The 18,845-nt window shown below is 39.7% G+C and overlaps 2 protein-coding genes across 2 annotated transcripts in view; one reads left to right on the top strand and one right to left on the bottom strand.

The window, feature by feature from the left end:
* LOC124110655 overlaps nt 1-11,507 on the bottom strand; it is a 51,531-nt gene extending 40,024 nt beyond the window's left edge. Inside the window, exons 1-3 of the mRNA XM_048392873.1 lie at nt 11,390-11,507; nt 10,121-10,201; nt 107-346 (exon numbers count right to left, since the gene is read on the bottom strand). Coding sequence (XP_048248830.1) covers nt 107-346; nt 10,121-10,201; nt 11,390-11,413 — 345 coding nt within the window. The 5' untranslated portion in view covers nt 11,414-11,507. The remainder of the gene's footprint in view (nt 1-106; nt 347-10,120; nt 10,202-11,389) is intronic.
* Nucleotides 11,508-13,385: 1,878 nt separating this feature from the next.
* On the top strand, nt 13,386-14,708 carry LOC124110656 (alpha-1A adrenergic receptor-like). The gene has a single exon (XM_046469991.2). It carries the CDS (start codon nt 13,386-13,388, stop codon nt 14,706-14,708), a length of 1,323 nt encoding a protein of 440 aa, XP_046325947.2.
* Nucleotides 14,709-18,845: the final 4,137 nt, after the last annotated feature.

Below are 18,845 nucleotides of genomic sequence, written 5' to 3'. Positions count from 1 at the left end.
AATGTGATACTACTGATACAGCATAAAACATCATTCATTCATCCATCGATCCATCCATCGATCCATTCATTCATTCATTCATTCATTCATTCATCACACCACATACCTTTCTATTCCCCCTTCTGAGTCCCCCTCTTGGTGCAGTCGGGACCCTGCTGCCACTGAGAGGTCGACCCACACATGACAAGGAGGTCGCTGACGGGACATGGGAGGAAGAGGTCTGGGATCTCTTCTCCTCAATGAGGATGAGGTATCTGTCACTCTCAATCTGTTCCCCTGGGAGCACGTCTGCTGCCTTCACAAACAATGTGTCCAGACGAGTCTTCTTGTCATCATACAACACTGCCTGTTGGGAGATGGATAGTCACTTTTATGGTGCTCATTACCAATGATAAAAATAGAAACAACTTTGCAAAATCTTGGACCAACTATCAAGTTTCTAAATCAACATCATTTATTTAATACAATGTAATCTTATACTGACAGGGGTGGTTGGGTAGCCTAGTGGTTAAAGCGTTGGCTCGTCACGCCGAGGACCCGGGTTTGATTCCCGACATGGGTACAATGTGTGAATCCCATTTCTGGTGTCCCCCGCCGTGATATTGCTGGAATATTGCTAAAAGCGTCGTAAAACCATACTCACTCACTCCTGTACTGACAAGTCGGTCAACACATCTAAATTATTCTAATAATGATGAATGTTATATATAAAAATTCAACGTAAGTGTCTTCACTGTCAGTTCTTGATCTCAGCTCTCAAGGTCAAGTTAACTAGTTAAGGAGACCAGCAATATGTAACAACATGCTTTGGTTTGTTTGTTGTTTAACGCCATACTCAGCAATATTCCAGCTATATAATGGGGGTCTGGACCAGAAAGTCCAGTGATTGAAATCATGAACATTGATCCATGCAATTGGGATACGATGACAAGCATCAACCAAATCTGACCACCCAATCCCGTCAAGCACACATTAGAGTCAAAATGGAGGACTGACATGTTAATCAGACTAAATAACAATGCAAAAAATTCAACAAAAGTGTTTTTATTGACAAATTTTAGGTGTTGAAATAACAAACTAAATTTTTCATACTTAACAGTTTTATATGTGAGATGCAGGTGAGATAATCATTTTTTGATCTTTCATTTGGTTTCCTTGTCTTAAATATGAGGACACTGTCCTTGCCATAGGAATCATAGGAATCATGTCCTGCCATGGATTCCTGCCACAGGAATCTGAGTATTCCACATATTATATACTACCTGCTATGATTTGCTTATCTTTGATATCCATACTGGAGTGAAAGCAGACGGGGGGAAAGCACCCAGGAGTTATGTCACCAATGGAGTTAGCTGCCCCAAACTTTCCCTTGCTTAAATCATTCAGCATTAGGGGAAGCATGGTGGGCCTTACCCCTGTCATAGCAGGACAGGATGCAATTATCCCACAGCCCAGTGATGGGGCTGGACACAGTCACACACTACCCCGGGAGACCAGATCCGAACGCATGACAAGACATTTCATGTTGCAGGGTGTTTCATTAGTCTGTATCGACAACTCCCTGGTCTTACGATAGACACGAGGTGCCATAGGGAGAGCGTACATCGTGAGGCAAGTGTTTCTGAATGTGCCTAGGCCAGTCAATGTAACAGAACTCATCTTCCCTCGAAGGAAAAGTTAGCATCTGTATCCATTTGAATCCTGCCTTTTCTTCAAATGCATGCAGAAACCAGGGCCCCATTCCACAAAGTGATCGTAGCGCTACGACAGTCATAAGTCTATGTTAAAGTATGGGAGTTACGATCACCTTAGCACTACGATCGCTTTGTGGAACGAACCCCTGAACAGCCAACTGGGAATGATGACATTATTGCCGAGGTTGTGGGTTGAAGAGGTGCTGCATCAGTACAGGATTTTGCTGTCAGGAATCCTTTGATCACTTAGGTCTCAGTGATAGATCCCTGGATTGTGGCTAAAGAGGAAACCGTAAAACTGAATGCCAAGCTGACCTGGCAGCTGGTTTTTAAAACAAAATCACACATTAGATCTGAATGCAGCTGGGCAATTTTGTGTGCAAAGGTGACTTGTGTGATGTGAAGCGAGTCGATCTGACCAGCCGAGCAGCCTTTGCCACTGTCAACATTATAACCAACTAGACTGCAGAGGTTCACCATTTCACCACACTCAGATCCCATTTGGGGGAGTAGAACTTCCAACACTGGCCTTCCTGTTGGAAACCCTTGATAAAAGCAGAAATTTCCAGAATCATGCTCCTTTCGTGAGATAAGGAACATAAGTATTGATGTCTGCCACATCAGAAGCAATTCGATTCAATAAGGGAAAGTAGAAAATCAGTCACCAACTGGATCAATGCTTTCTGAGATTGAAAACATTTTGTCTTTAGCAGACCGCAAACAAGACCCATTTATTATCATAAAAGAAACAAGTGAAAATGCAATGAGCTGTCGCTACCATACAAAACAATGTAACGTCTGTGTTATTTAAAGATTAGCCAAACAAAGTTGAAGTAGACCACATCTGGTAACGTCCTGAGCAGCCTTGAGGAAACCCAACAGGACTGCGAAATGTCTCTAGATAGGGTTTGAGACATCAGCAGCTAAATCTGTAACCACCTGTCTTGAGGAAGCAATAGGCGATTCAAGACTATGAAACTGACACCCCAAGAAAGTGGGTTAGCAGTCTGAATTTTACATTGATGTTAGCAATACTAAGTGTACATATATAACTAGAATGAGTTTTTATTCACAAAAACAGATCCCCCCTCCTTATTTTCTTATACATTAGTTAAAGTTGTTACTATTTCAAATATGTATTTGTAAACCCTTGTAAAGATTCGGATTAAAGCATTAATGAAGAAGCCTTTCAGTTGATGCCATGTCAACTCTTAAAGGCAGATAAGAGTACTGAACTTTTAACAGCTGTTTGGATGAAAGATTGTATTGTGCAAGTAGATGTACCCATAATGAACAATTAGTAGCTTTATGCTTTCAAGAAAGACTCTTCAGAATTTCCATACTGTTCCATGAAAACACAAGAAGTTTTTTTTTAAAATAATTGAAAAATATAAAAAAGGTAATAGTTGAGCATGTGGTCATTGCACATGTCTAGTTTCATGATAAAATATTCATTGGTTTGAGAGTTAACAGAAGTAAAAGAAAGATCAAGGGAAGCTAACTCTGAAGGTGACTTACTTCCAGCGTCCAGGAAGTGTTCAGGTGAGCTGTTTCCACAGTGGTATGGTTTTTGAACTCCATAAGCAAAAGTGCACTGTCATAGCAGAATAGTAAAAATAGAAGAATGACAAGGACAGAAATCCAGAGTCCCAATAGTGTTTACTATGAATCATAAGTCATTCAAAGTGTTTGTCAGTGACAGTAGCTGACGAACTACATGGCTTGAGGTCAGGAACATAGGAGTGCCTCTTAGGTTTGTTGCCTTTTGTCACCGAACAAATATACATGATTTACCACTACCTATATATAGTACCATATATGATGAGACTGCACTTGACAAAAGGCCACCTTAGGTTCACATGTTCTAATGACACGTGTTTATCTGCTTGTTCTGGGGAAGGAAACATTTCTCAAAGGTTAGCAATGCAGGCTCTCCTAGAAGGGATCTGATTGGCTGACTGAACATGTGTAGGCAGACGTCACCTCTGGAAGAGATCTGATTGGTTAACTGGACAAGTGGAGGCCCTCATCACCTCTGGAACAGATCTGATTGGTTAACTGGGCAATGTATGCACACAACCTCACTTATTTAAAGAACTATATCATATTATTAATAAATGATTTTTTGTAATGCGCTACAGTCCATTTATTGAAGCATGCACAAAGTGTTAACACCATCATAACTGGTCAAACTGATCATAACTCCCTGGGGAATATACAACCCAATCTGCCTGTGAGGCGCTAGTAGGTTTACAGTCACATTACCATCTCGTCCTACTTGAGTACCCATTCACTGCTGGGTGAACGGAAGCATATTTTGAACAGTCACTTGCCTAAGAAGACACATGTCATACACATACTTCAGTGTGGGGCAAGACCGAAGCCCTAGAAACTCTCAGGAGCCACAGTCCCCCATCCAACTACTCTCCATGACCTGATTTAAAAAACAACAACATGACTATAAAAAGAAAACTATGACACTTATCCTGATAAGTATTCATATGTACTGAAATATCCTAACAGGGCTTCATTTGTGACCCACTTGCCTTGCCATAACTTAACTTACACACATAAACCCTTATCCCTTTCATTAATATTGAAGACCGCCTCCGTGGTCTAGTGGTAGAGTGTCCGCCCGGAGAGCGGAAGGTCCGGGGTTCGATCCCCGACTGCGTCACACCCAAAGACGTTAAAAGATGGTACTTGTTATCCTGTCTGGCGCTCAGCATTTAGGGGCTAAAACAAGGACAAGTATACTGTGTCTGAGTGGGGTATTCATGTTAAACTGCGGCATGGTATCTCAGTGAGCTAGCACTATAAATCGGCATCAGTCCGGACTAGTACAAGCAACCACACAAACACACACATGTACATGCACGTCGCTATAAAAGTGCAATAATCTTGGACGCAACGTTAAACCCCATTTCACCTCACCTCACCTCATTAATATTGAGATATTGGTTCCGAAAAAAAAGACGAAATAACTCCCTTTAATATAAGTTTAAATAACAACAGCCAAAAATGAATAAGACTTCCTGTTCACGACCCTAAAACATTAAATTTGCTGACTACGTCCCTCCATGTTGTACAACTCATGTGCGATCACATCAAGGACATGAACTTTGTTGACTTGCCCCTCATGTTGTGATGTTGTACATCATATACCAATGTTAAAGAGGTTAGGAGTTGTGTTTAATACCACTCAGTAGACTCTGGGAGGTGAGGCAGCAGGTACATACGACTTCATAGTTTGTTACAGAGGCAAAGACCATCATAAACTTGTCAATTTCCCCTGACCTAGATCGCAATTGAAGAGGATTGTCAACTGGATTGAACTGGTTTCATATTTCACAATCTCCTCTTACGTCATAAATATCAAATTTAGCTTGTTGTAATAATCAGACATTGTCATGGCACCATTATTGACATGGTAATGTTGAACTTGACATTTTGGTTTATCAAACATTTTGCTAATCATCGTTACTGACAATATTTTTTATTATAGAAAACCTGAGCATCTGGAATTGTTTTATTAAAGTTGCCATGAAACAATGAAGTACAGAATGTAGGAAGACTTTATTACCCAAAGACACATTAGACACCCTTTGGGATGGCTTATTTTATCAACGTATCTATTGCAACTGGAGTGAGTGAGTATGGTTTTACGCCGCTTTAAGCAATATTCCAGCCATATCACGGCAGGGGACACCAGAAATGGGCTTCACACATTGTACCCATGTCAGGAATCGAACCCAGGTCTTCGGCGTGACGAGCGAACGCTTGAACCACTAGGCTACCCGACCGCCCCTATTGCAACTCGAGACTTTCATACACTTCTTAGTTCGTTAGACTTAGGGAAGTTGGATAGCCTCATGGTTAAAGTGTCAGCCCATCATGCTGCAGACCCAGGTTCGATTTCCCACATCAGTACAATGTGTGAAGACCATTTCGGGTGTTTCCATGGTTACCCAGTCCTGTTATCACTCACTCAGCTCAGCTCAGCTCAGCTCAGCTGTCAATGTGACAAAAGAGGATGGACCTCTCAGTTAAAGTGGGGCCTAACTGACATCCCCAGTATGAGTTTCATATATGCCATTCAAACAGCAACTGGAATATTGCGAAACGCAAAGACAAATATATGTTGTGAAATATATATTTTTTCCCCAAGTATTGATTTATTACAATATGAAAATATATTATTTCTCAATTTGTGGCCCTCATACATCGCTTGTCAGCATGTCTCCTCCAGATTTGTGACATTCTGGAAGGAGTATTTGTTTTCTCTCACTTGTCTGTTTGTAGTGGTCTTCAGCAACCCATGCTTGCCGTAAAAGGTGACTATGCTTGTTGTAAAAGGTGACTAACGGGATCGGGTGGTCAGGCTCGCTGACTTGGTTGATGCATGTCATCGATCCCAATTTCGTGGATTGCTGCTCATGATATTAATCACTGGATTGTCTGGTCAAGACTCGATTATTTACAGACCGCCATCATATAGCTGGAATATTGCTGAGTGCGGCGTTAAACAACAAACCAACCAACCAACTGTTTGTACTGAAGATGAGGTGCACTCATCCCAAGGTGTCTTCCTGTTCATAACTGACAGATCCGGGGTAGAATAGGCCTTCAGAAACCCATTCTTGCCATAAAAGGCGACTATGCTTGTCGTAAGAGGTGACTTGTGGGATCGGGTGGTCAGGCTTGCTGACTTGATTGATGCATGTCATCATTTTCTAATTGCATGGATCGACACTCATGATCTCAACCACTGGACTGTCTGGTCCAGACTCGATTATTTACAGACTGACGTCATACAGCTAGAATAATGCTGAGTGCGGCGTTAAACAACAAACAAACAAACAAATCCTAGTGACACTATTGAACTAAACAGGACTGGGTCTGACATAAACTATGTCCTAATCACAAGTGGATTATAAACAAATCACTAACCTTTCTGTACCCAACTACTACAAGGAGATTTGTACAAGAGATTTACTTCAACAATAAATACCGGTATTGAGATAAAAAACAACAACAACACACTAACAACTAAACAAATGCTTTGGTATGTACTGGTGGTAGCTACTTATATTTCAAGAGATTGTTTTACAAGATATTTGTAGGAGGCATTTTGAAAATATTCTTCTATAACAACATAAACTGAATGGGAGTGTGTGCTGCAATCCTATTAGTTGTTAAACTTTATTGAACATGTTAAATGGAAAACTTTTGGACACTTTACTGCATATGAATGGGCGAAATGGATATCACATTTATTAGATAATAAGGTTGATAAATATGTATCAGAACAGCATTGATTCAGTAGAAGTCTGTCACATTCTGCCAGCTTCCTTTTCCCCTTAACCATTGTTAATGTTTGTCGAGTAATCCCTTTATTGTATCTGAACCCGTGAAGACCCGGGGTAGAATAGGTCTTCAGCAACCCATGCTTGCCGTAAAAGGCGACTATGCTTGTCATAAAAGGCGACTAACGGGATGGGGTGGTCAGGCTCGCTGACTTGGTTGATACATGTCATCGATCCCAATTGCGTGGATCGATGCTCATGATATCAATCACTGGATTGTCTGGCCCAGACTCAATTATTTACAGCCCGCCGTCATATAGCTGGAATATTGCTGAGTGCGGCGTTAAGCAACAAACCAACCAACCAACCATCTTGGGCAAACTGTCATCCCCTGCACAGGTTCTACACATGCCAGTCAATCAGCACTCTTGTTCCTCTTCTTCCTCACATTCAGGGATTAGAATGGAAATTTTCCTATTCAGCGGAAACCCCTTTGCAAAGGAGTGTTGTCCATAATTTGGGGGTGTTTATTGGGAAGCCATCAGATTTTAACAAATTTGTGGTCACTAAAATTCGCGGATCCGCAGAAGATTCTCATCCCTGCACATTTGATGATTGATGCTAATCTATCAGTTACTGATGAATACAACTTCAAAGTATCAAAATCTGGACACTGACTGAAAATGGGGAACAGACACTGGATCATTGAATGACAATAACAATATAGGAAAAAACATTACAACATTGTATCGGGCGGAAAGCGGGTCTATAGAAGTCATTGTGCTGCATATAGTACACTGAGTTTTAAAAAAGTATTGCAATAAAGGTTTCTCTTGGATTGGGCCCCTTCAGGTTCTCCTACATGCTACAAACTGATTGCGATCATCATAAATCACTTCACTGAAATACGGAGAGCACCAGTATTTTATGAATGATCATGTGACATTTTATTTACAATTCGAACACACAGCCCCAGCCCAGACAAGTAACCCGGGACACTGAAAAGAGAAACAGGCCTCAAATTTACAGCACATGATCACCAAATGGGGATACTTCAAGTGCCTGTAAATATTTCCTGTGGCATTACAAAGTGTTGACACCCTCCAAACCTGCCTGGAAGAATGGATGTAAATGAGTGATGATCATAGGTAAGCTGTACTGATCCTGTTAAAGGTAAGATAAAGGCTGAGTCTATCACAGTTTATTGTCATTCTTTTGTCACTCTGGCTGATTGTTTTCTACCAGTTACAAACATTTCTGTTGTAGACTCAGGGAAGCACTGATGATGTTGCATGTATCCTTCAATTCTTCACAAACGCACATCTAGGAAGCATATGTTACTTCCTATTGCTCCCAAGCTTTCATTATCAATTCTAAAAACCGCTTTAAATTGTGGTTTAATACTAGTTTCATCATTTAAATATGATTCCAATTAGTTGTTTAGAATCAAGGACCCCTAGAGGTTTTAGGTGTTGACTTCAGAGCATGTAATCCAACTACCGTATTCACTGGTTATAAAGAAATAGAGAAATTGCCAAAAAGGGTGCTTATCATGCTTATTTAAACCATGCACAACAAGTTAATTGATGTGGTGGGATAAGGGTCCTCTTTGGTCCAACGCAAATATATAATTTTAAATTTATGAAAAACTTTGAAATATTGGTATAAAAGTTCTCCTGTTCCGATGACTGACAACCAGCCTTTAGTAGTTCCTACACATGCACGTTTTGGCTTCTGACATGATCAAGTATGTAAGGAAAGAGGTTGAAGTTTCAAACTTCAAAAACAAAATCTAAACATATGCATGACCAAAGATGAGTTCTTTTACCATATGTTTGTGTTGTTTATCAACATATCCCAAGGAAATCAGGTTGTGGCAAATACTTATGTTCAAATAATCAAAACATGCTTGATATCAACCAAACAGTGAAACACCCTGCTATTTTCTGGGGTTACCATGCCAACAGTAATCTGATTCTTTGGGGAAAAGTCAAAACTGAATGTCTAGGTACATGACATGATAAGTAAAGCTTATCTAAAACATTTAGTGTGTTGGGGGATTAACATGATGATACATTTATTGAGTACTGAAGTTGGAATTGCATAATAATGAAAAAGCTAAAACATATATGTTGATGTTATTAACAATACCATTCCTAGTTTAGTGCTAGACATCCCCCTAACATTTCAGGTTCACCCTTTTATTCAGCTGGATGAAAGACAATGAATGCACCATGCCATCAGTTAAAACACTGGCAACTGTTAATGGAAATAATGAGAATACCAGACTAAATTGGGATCATTTAAAAAATTGTCCAAGTGACAAAAATGTCTTGCCACCCACCTCTCCCCAAAACTATTAAAGACATAAAAAAGGCAAGGATTTATCTAGGGTTCCAAACTGAGGCAGGCAAAATTGAAAGAATTTTTTTGTTGTTGACTTTATTAAAGTTCTTATTTTCATAATTTTGGAATGTATATTAGCAAAACACTTCATTCAATACAATAATGAAAAGTTAAGCCCTAAAGCCTCCTCCTCTTTATTGATACCTTTATTTTTAAAAAGTCACGTTGACCAAGCCTTCACGTTAGTTATAACTTCATTGAGTTAAATTGGAAAACGTCTATTTCCCATTTGGGACATTTTACTCACATTGGCTGCATACTTGGGACGGAAAATCGACCTTAGGGCAGGTCCTGATAAATCCATGGAAGATCGAGTTATATATCAAACTCCTTGATTCATTGATGCCTCTTACCCTGGAGACCATGGGCCACCTCTGTGGTCTAGTTGTAGAGCATCCGCCTGGAGAGCGGAAGGTCCCGGTTTCGATCCCTGGCCGCATCATACCAAAAGACGTTAAAAGATGGTACTTATTGTTACCTTGTCTGGCGCTCGACATTAAAGTTCTAAAACAAGGACTGGTCGGCTTGGAGTCAGTATACTGTGTCTGAGTGGGGTATTCATGTTAAACTGCGGCATGGCATCTCAGTGTGTTAGCACTATAAGTTGGCATCAGTCCGGACTAGTACAAGCAGCCACACACAGACAAGTGCATGCACGTCGCTATAATCTTGGACGTGACGTTAAACCCCAAGTCACCTCACCTCACCTCTTACCTTGGAAGCTGCAGAAAAGACTTTCAGCATCCCATCATGCCAGGTTTTAGCTTTCTTCGTCTTCTGTGCTGTGTACAAAATCTGAAGAAACATCACATCATTGTCAAACCAAGTACTATTAGAAGAAAAACATTCTTTGTATGGATTTGTTTCCTGGGTTTGCTTTATCACTGTACTACTGTCTGCAGGTATCTTGCAATGACTTAACAAGATGAGTACCCTGGCACAGTAGCTCATTTGGATGTGGAGTCAACAGTTAAAAATATTAACAAATATAGCCTGACTTAAGCTGCTGTCTTCATTGATATTCAAATATTTCCTGAATAACTTAAACACTCACACTAAATTCTACACATTTTAAGAAAATATGTCATCAAACATGTTAAAAGAAGAAACATACATAAATAAGTTCAGCTTCCTCAGTCTGTTAATTTCCAATGAAAAGATGTTTACAGTGCTAGGAAATGCATTTTAAGAGAATTTAGGAGCATGGTTCAAGTGCAATTGCCAAATCAAGAATTTAAAATATCTACAAAAAGTGAACTTTTGTGTCCTACTAACTACACACATATCAAACTGCATTACACATGGCTTAATGATTGACATAAATAGAATTTTCAATATGGCTGTTGTGGCGGCCATATTGAAAATCTGATTTGAGCCTCTTGATTACATTTTGATGTGAACATCGATAGGAATAAGCATCTGAAGTGTGGTCCAGTGGTTCCTGAAGAGATGATGTTTATAAAGCCAAGAGCTCATTTTGAGAACACAGTAAAAGTGCAGAGGTCAAATCAAGGTCGAAGTTTAAAATATCGCATAAAAAAACAAAACACAAAACATACAACATATAGTTGAGACACTACTACACATATAACAAATTTCATTCTTTACAAAAAACATGTGAATAATGGCCTTAACATGCTTAAAACAGGACTACATTTTAGTGTTTTACGGGAAATGTGTTTTTGAAATGTCTGGGTGCCGGAGGAAAAAGAGAGAGACAAAGATGGAATTTGTTCAAATGCTCAAGAGAAAATAAAATGCAGTTATGCTTAGAATTAATGTCTATCACATGTCTGACCCCCTGATCCCGTTAGTCGCCTCTTACGACAAGCATAGTCGCCTTTTACAGCAAGCATGGGCTGCTACAGACCCATTCTACCCCGGATCTTCACGGGTCGTAAGTAGCAGTACAGAAGTTCCACTAATATAATGATTAAGGAATGATGACAGACATCATGCATGTGATTGAACTTCAAAACTTACAACAAATTCTTCCTCTTCTGCCATTGTTAATCATGGATTTTCATTTCCGATGCTTTTCATCTACAGAATCTGAAACACAAATCAGAAACTTCATAAGGCCCAATGTAGCAAAAATGAGAAATGATGCGGTTAATATCAATAATCATATGATATAATCATAACTCTCAGTATAAGGCTTCTTACTTTGAAACATATATCCAGGTCTGAAGGACAAAAGAGTAAAATAAAATAGACATTTCAACATGTTCAAGGTTTTTTGGTTCCTCAAAATGTTACGTGAATAGTTGCTGTATTAGTTCAGCTTGTTTGTTATTTAACCAACTGTTTTTCAGTTGAACTTATTGTATGCACAGTTTTTGTGGTGAACAAACAAGCGTGCATCTAGTGAGTGGTGGCATGTAGTCCTCTGCTCAGACGAAGGTCACCAATCAGGTGAAGTCAAGTAAGGTTGGACGCTGAGCGTCTTTGGATGGGTGAGCGTGTTTCGGCATCTTGGCTCCTGAGTTTCTTGGGCATCAGTCCTGCCCCACACTGTAGCACATATAGCGTCTCCTTTAATAGTAGGGCTGGGACAATACACCAACTGTGAGATCCGATACTTATCACGATACCTTACTCACGATCTGATATGTATCACAATACTTACGTGTACTCTTATCTGTGGTGTGTAAGCCATCTTTTTTATAGACAGGATGCCCAAATTATTACCTGGCACACTGATGATTTACATTTGGCAGTGTCAAGTATGTCACAAGAAATGAAAATATTTATGTTTTTACTATTAATTTGCACTACTGATTAGTGTTTAGTGAATCAGTTATTAAAATGAAAGCAAACATTTAAGGTCAGAGTCGATATTTTTTACTTAGAGTGCGACTGTAATCGATACTTGTATCGAGAAGTAAAAAATCTGATCCACCGATGCATCAGAGTATCGTCCCATCACTAGTTAAAAAACAAATGACATTTTTTCGAAATATGCCTCTGTTCACCCATGGGAACTAGGTACGGTGAGATGTGACTGTTAACATTCAGTGCCTCACAGACAGCTTGAGCTGTATCCTCCCTAGGGAGCTGAGAAAGGATGTCAAGTGCACACTGATCCATTGACTGGGATAATAATGATGTTAGTACTTTGAGAATGGATCAACGGATGGCCTATAGTGCATTACAAATATCCATTTATTATTTTATTCAAATCGTTTGTAAATACTGCTTTGAATCACGGTTCGCCCAATTATGTTTCTAGGTTTGTCAGCACCATACACGTGCTTGTGAGTTTCACCAAAATGGTAAACGTCTGAGACCTGCACCACTTCGGGCTTTTCTCCTACATCAAGCTGACACGCTGTGATATGACACTAATACTGTTCAAACTAATAAAAGCGACAATAAATTCACCTCACTCACTCGAAAACAAAATATATGAAAATATTGTCTAAAACATCACAGTATATTATCATTTTTTATATGATTATTGTACAAGTGCATAAAGTTCTCAATGAACAACTTAGCATAAATATTTGAAGAAAAATAAGTGTCACCATTTTAATGTTTCAAGGACAAGTTAATTGACACCAATAAGCATGCCAATAAACCTGTTTAACCAAAGCTTATCTGGAGTCATATAGGTCAAAATTAGCCTCTGATAAAATCACCACTCCTAGGTGCTTGTACTATCAACAGAAACAGTAAATCTTCCTAAAATGTGTACCAAACCGAGTACAAATCATTGGTAGGTTGAAAACAGATCACAGCATTTCAACATTGTAAATCTTCTCAACTTCTGAACCAGACCTTCTTAGTATCACTGGCTCTGTGTTTATAGACTCTTCACAACAATCAGCAGAGAAACAAATCACACAACTCTACCTACTGAAATAGCATCAGGAAACAATAAATCTTGTATTTTCCTTCTATGTTTCAGACCGGCTAATTGTTCCAGGTTTACTGCTTCAATATATCTGTCTGCGGGCAAACCGGAGTCTACGTGGGGATGTCGTCATCAACTGCGTCTGAAGAGTCTACTATATCACATGGCGGGGAAAACATTGGGATCTGGAGAGTCCCAGACCCCACTCCGGCCCCAACCACCTCGCCAGTGTGGGTACAGAATGCCAGCAGTAACAACACAACAGCCATGCTTCTTGATCTCTCCCACCTGGAGTCCGACAACACTAATGTCCGACATGACGGGACAGATTTGGACTTAACACCAGGGAAAATTGTGTTTGTGATTGTCATGTTCCTTCTCAACATCTTCATGCTTATTGGAAATTCCATTTCAATTGTAACAATAGCAAAGACACCCAATCTGAGAAGCAGGACTTACTACTGGCTGGTGCTGAATCTTGCTATTGTGGATCTGTTTAATTCACTCACTGTCGTTCCAATCAACACAATATGGGAACTTTACGGAATCTGGCCTTTTAGTATCGACTTCTGCAACATCACAATCTGTGCTGATTTGGCCTTCAGTGCAATTGCAAGTTATTCCACTGTGCTTGTATCTATAGACAAATACCTGTACATCACTAAGCCCTTCCTTTACCACAGTATCTCAGCACCATGTGTCGCACTTGGATCCATGATCGCAGTGTGGGTCATCTGGATCACCTTCTCCGCAGTGTCCGTATTTGGAGACTTTGCTCGGAACCCACACCCAAATGAAACAATCTACAACGGACTGGACACATGTAACTTCGTCATGACAGACATGTACGCAGTCCTCAGTGCAGTAGTAACTTTCATCATCCCCTTCTGTATCCTCCTCTTCACAAGTCTTAAAATTCTGTGTGTGGCCAGGAAACATATTTGCCGCATCGCTGCCAATCACGAAAGTGTGCAACAGTCCGACTCCCAGTCTGTTCTCTTCGGCGGTAACTCGTCTCGGCGGAACACTGACACCAATACAACCAGCCTGCCTCGAACCTCCATCTGGACTACCAGTTCCACACCCAATACACAAACATCAGGCAAAAGCCGCAGAGAGGGAAATCGGTCTATAAAAAGGAAATTTCAGAGGGCCAGTTGTCGAGCTTTTGGAACTGTGATGATCGTCGTTTTGTTTTTTATCATCATGTTTGCCCCCTACTGGTTTGCTTCCATTGTGGACGTTGGGTGCAGCTGTATCGCGCCGTGGGTGTACGAGGATTATCTTTCCGTGTTTTACTTCAGTCATTCTCTGGTAAACCCTTATATCTATATGTTCACAGACCGGAGGTATAAGAAAGCATTGAGAGAGCTTTTCAGAAAAAAGAGGAACCGTAAAGTTTCTCAAAGTCATGTAAGATCCTCTAGTGCACAACAGGATAAATGAAGGTACTTGTGATATTAATATGCAAGAATATTCTTGAAACTTCAGAAGTAAAGAACAATGTGCCGTGATGTACCAAGAAATTTGTTTTGTACATGGTACAATGGTTTTTAAACATATTATGTTGTGTTTAGAATTTAGAATGACAGTCAACGGGTTCTTATCATAACTCTGATGGTAAATGTTATAGATTTAGGGGTCCCTAGATTCAAGTATTATAGGATCATTCCCAAGGAACCCTCTTAAATCTGAACACTGTTATGTGACTAGCATTTGTTCGTTTGTTGTTTAATGCCACACTAAGCAATATTTCGGCTATATGACGGCGGTCTGTAAATAATCAAGTCTGGACCAGACAATCCAAGACCAGACAAGGCGACTAACGGGATCGGGTGGTCAGGCTAGCTGACTTGGTTGATGCATGTCATCGTATCCCAATTTCAGTGGATCGATGCCCATGATGTCAATCATTGGAATGTCTGGTCCAGACTTGATTATTTACAGACCGCCGTCATATAGCTGGAATATTGCTGAGTGCGGCGTTAAACAACAACCAACCAACTTAAAGTTATATTCAACAGTATCATCTTTGTAACGATTACAATCATAGTTGAGAAATGCTGTGCTCCATCAATTGCTTCAAGATGATCATGTTGATAGCAAGTGTTGGTCTGATTATTGGGTTCAATACAACATGGATCAAGCATGTACATGGTCATGATCACATAGCAATCATATTTTTATTTGTTTTAAAATCCATAACTGTTTATTATTGTTAAGAGTTTATCATAGTTAATACTGCCGTGTATAATTCTGTATATCATGAATAAGTATTGCAGGAATTGTGCCGACCATTTGATATTTGAGGAGGGAAGCGGGGAGCCTGTCTACATTGGTACACAAACTTTCAATTCAATCAAAACCCCAGTTCATCCTCATGAATGTTAGAGAGTTTCATGCCACACTTATAGTTAAGGTTATCTGCTGGTATGTTTTGATGTCACTAAGCAGCTCAACCTGTTGTGTTTGGTATGGGAAGTGTTCTAACGACATAATTTTAATCAATCTATTGATACGAAGCAATTCAGCTAAGAATCATGGATTACAAGTCAATTCATCAAACTAATTAATCAGTTCCAGTCTGTGCCAAACACTTTTGAGGCTACTACTAGTACTAGCCCGAACTTGGCTATTGGCATCCTCTTGAGCTGATTTAAGCGTCATTTGGGGAATATTATTAGCATACGAGACCAAATTTCACTAGACTTGGGCTTCAGACTAGATGATAAAGTCACGGACTGCAACTCCCATTTATGTATCTTACTGATTTCAGCAAAGTGAATAATGTGAGTAGTGAGGTGAGGTGAAATGGGGTTTAACGTCACGACCAAGATTATTGCACTTATATAGCGATGTGCATGCACGTGTGTGCGTGTGTACTAATCCGGACTGATGCCGATTTATAGTGCTAGCACACTGAGAATCCATGCTGCAGTTTAACATGAATACCCAACTCAGACACAGTATATTGACTTCGTGCCGACCAGTCCATGTTTTAGCCCCTTTATGCCGAGTGCCAGACAGGGTAACAACAAGTATCATCTTTTAACCTCTTTTGGTATGACGCAGCCGGGGATCGAACCTCGGACCTTCCGCTCTCCGGGCGGACGCTCTACCACTAGACCACAGAGGCAGTCTGAATGTGAGAAGTGCCACAATGTTCTTATCCATGAAGCACTGTATTGTTTCGTTGTTGAGTGATGGCAGTATGTCAAGATGTCACAATGGAAAGTTACAGCACATCAGAAATTGAGGAAAATATATAAATGTGCACACATAGACATTTTCTCCCAAATTAGACACAAACATAAGAAATCATAAACAATATAAAGTTTTCATAATACATGTAGTCTGAAACTTCCGCCACTACTCAGAATCCCAAGTCTAATAAACTACTCCTGGTCAAGGAAGAGCAAGTGGGTTAAGATTTTGTCTTTATCTTTCAACTGTATAGCAACGTGGTACAGTAAGGTAATACTGGTCCATATACTAAGGCTAAAATATACCATGATTAATGATAATGTTAACCTGTTTTCCTATATATGTTTCCATAGTAGATCATGGTAGTGTGTCTGACAATGATAGTGATTGAGCCTGGTTTAAAGCCCCATGAACTGTATTGGACATTCTGTAACAATGCTGTGCTTCATGGATTGGAACATTGTGGCACGACTGAATAACATTCATTTTGCTGAAATCAGTAAGATACACAAAATGGGAATATATTGCAGTCTGCGACTTTATCCACTAGTCTGAAGCCCAAGTCCAGTGAAATTCAGTTACATCATGCTAAAGTTTGGAGGGGAACCTAGAGTGACACAGTTGTCGCAGAAACCCATCACAGAAACCAAAGATCATAATCAAGGAAAATATTAGGTTTAAACCCATGATCAGTTGGTCCTGTTAAGTTAGTTAGTTTGTTTGTTTTTAACGCTGCACTCAACAATATTCCAGCTATATAACGATGGTCTGGAAATAATTGAGTCCAGTCCAGAAAATCCAAGATTGATCTATGCAATTGGTAGATGATGACATGCATCAACTAAGTCAACAAGCCTGACCACCTGATCCTGTTAGTCGCCTCTTACAACAGCATGGGCTGCTGAAGACCTCTTCTAACCCGGATCTTCACTGGGTGGTCTTGTTAAGGATGCAGCTTTGCATGTGTTGTGGACCTTAGACCTCTTGACCACCCATGCCCCTGGCTAAACACACCAAGCATAATAGACTGCATAGCAACCCATTACTGTTCACTTTGAGATTCAAGGGATTGGGGAAATATTGATGTCAGAAAAAGTTAAATCCTTTACCAGACCAGCTGATATCCATAACATATGTAACTCATTATACTGTACACTCCTATCCCCTCGACACTATCAGTTTTATTGAAGCATTTCTTTAGGCAGTACAGGGTATATAACACTAACAGAGAAAAGCTGAACAGTATCTGTCATTCATTTTATCCTACAAAAACGACACCGGTAAATGTTTCATCATGAAACAATGCCAATGTTCATGGTATAATAAATGTATATTATTCAAAAAAAAGTTAAGGACACCTGATACTTTCACATTACTATAGTTAATCTGTCATGCCATGTATATCTTGATTAACATTGAGTACTAACTTTGCATGCTTATTAGCAAGAAAAACACACACTTTCCCTTTGACATTCCGTGCAAGGAGCAGACATTTGCTGCTGTACAGTTTCAAGTAGCAGCATTTCAGTTCATACTACCCACTTCAACATGTTCAAGTAGCCCTGAAACACAAACCAAGATAACTATTGCTAAAATTAATTTCTTGTTTCTCATGAACTACATTTCCTAATTCTAAAGCACTGTAATGAAAAACTTTTTAAAATTAAATTTCATTTTTGTAAGCACATGCCATCCAGTAATTACGTGTACCGGTAATCACCATGGCCTGTCTCTACCTACTTCCAGATGCAGGTCACAGAAGCGGATACATGTTACATGAGAGTTAACTTATATCATGTATATCATTTTGTATGTAGATTTGTAACCAAATAAAAAAACAGAATGTCAACTATTAAAACCCTCCCTCCCTAAGCCGTTGTCATGAGACACAAGAATATTGTTTGTAAGTGGCCTAATACTGCACGAAAACTTGTGATGAGATGTTTTAGAATATTACTAAATAGTATTACTTGAGTACTTGGCGTGCTCAGTGGGTATTTTGATAAGGGTAGAATACACTTGATATTGTTATCCAACAATTATTTAGATTTGTTTAGTGGTGGCGGAAAGAGTGAGTGAGTGAGTATAGTTTTACGCCGCTTTTAGCAATATTCCAGCAATATCACGGCGGGGGACACCAGAAATGGGCTTCACACATTGTACCCATATCAGGAATTGAACATTCGGCGTGACAAGCAAACGATTTAACCCTTAGGCTACCTGACCGTCCCTTGTGACGGAAAAAGTGAGAGAGTATAATTTTACGCCCTTTTAGCAATATCACAGCAATATCACAGCAGCGGACACCAGAAATGGGCTTCACACATTGTACCTATGTCAGGATTCAAAATTGGATCTTCGGCATGACCATGATGACAA

Source organism: Haliotis rufescens, unplaced genomic scaffold (genome assembly GCF_023055435.1).
Source record: "Haliotis rufescens isolate VD_foot unplaced genomic scaffold, xgHalRufe1.0.p SCAF_11, whole genome shotgun sequence".
NCBI classification, from domain to species: domain Eukaryota; kingdom Metazoa; phylum Mollusca; class Gastropoda; order Lepetellida; family Haliotidae; genus Haliotis; species Haliotis rufescens.
The sequence above is the reverse complement of the archived record's forward strand: the minus strand, read 5'-3'. Positions and strand labels throughout refer to the sequence as shown.

Excerpts from the sequence above, each read along its gene's own strand:
- LOC124110656 (XM_046469991.2), top strand. The coding sequence starts at position 13,386 with ATGTCGTCATCAACTGCGTCTGAAGAGTCTACTATATCACATGGCGGG.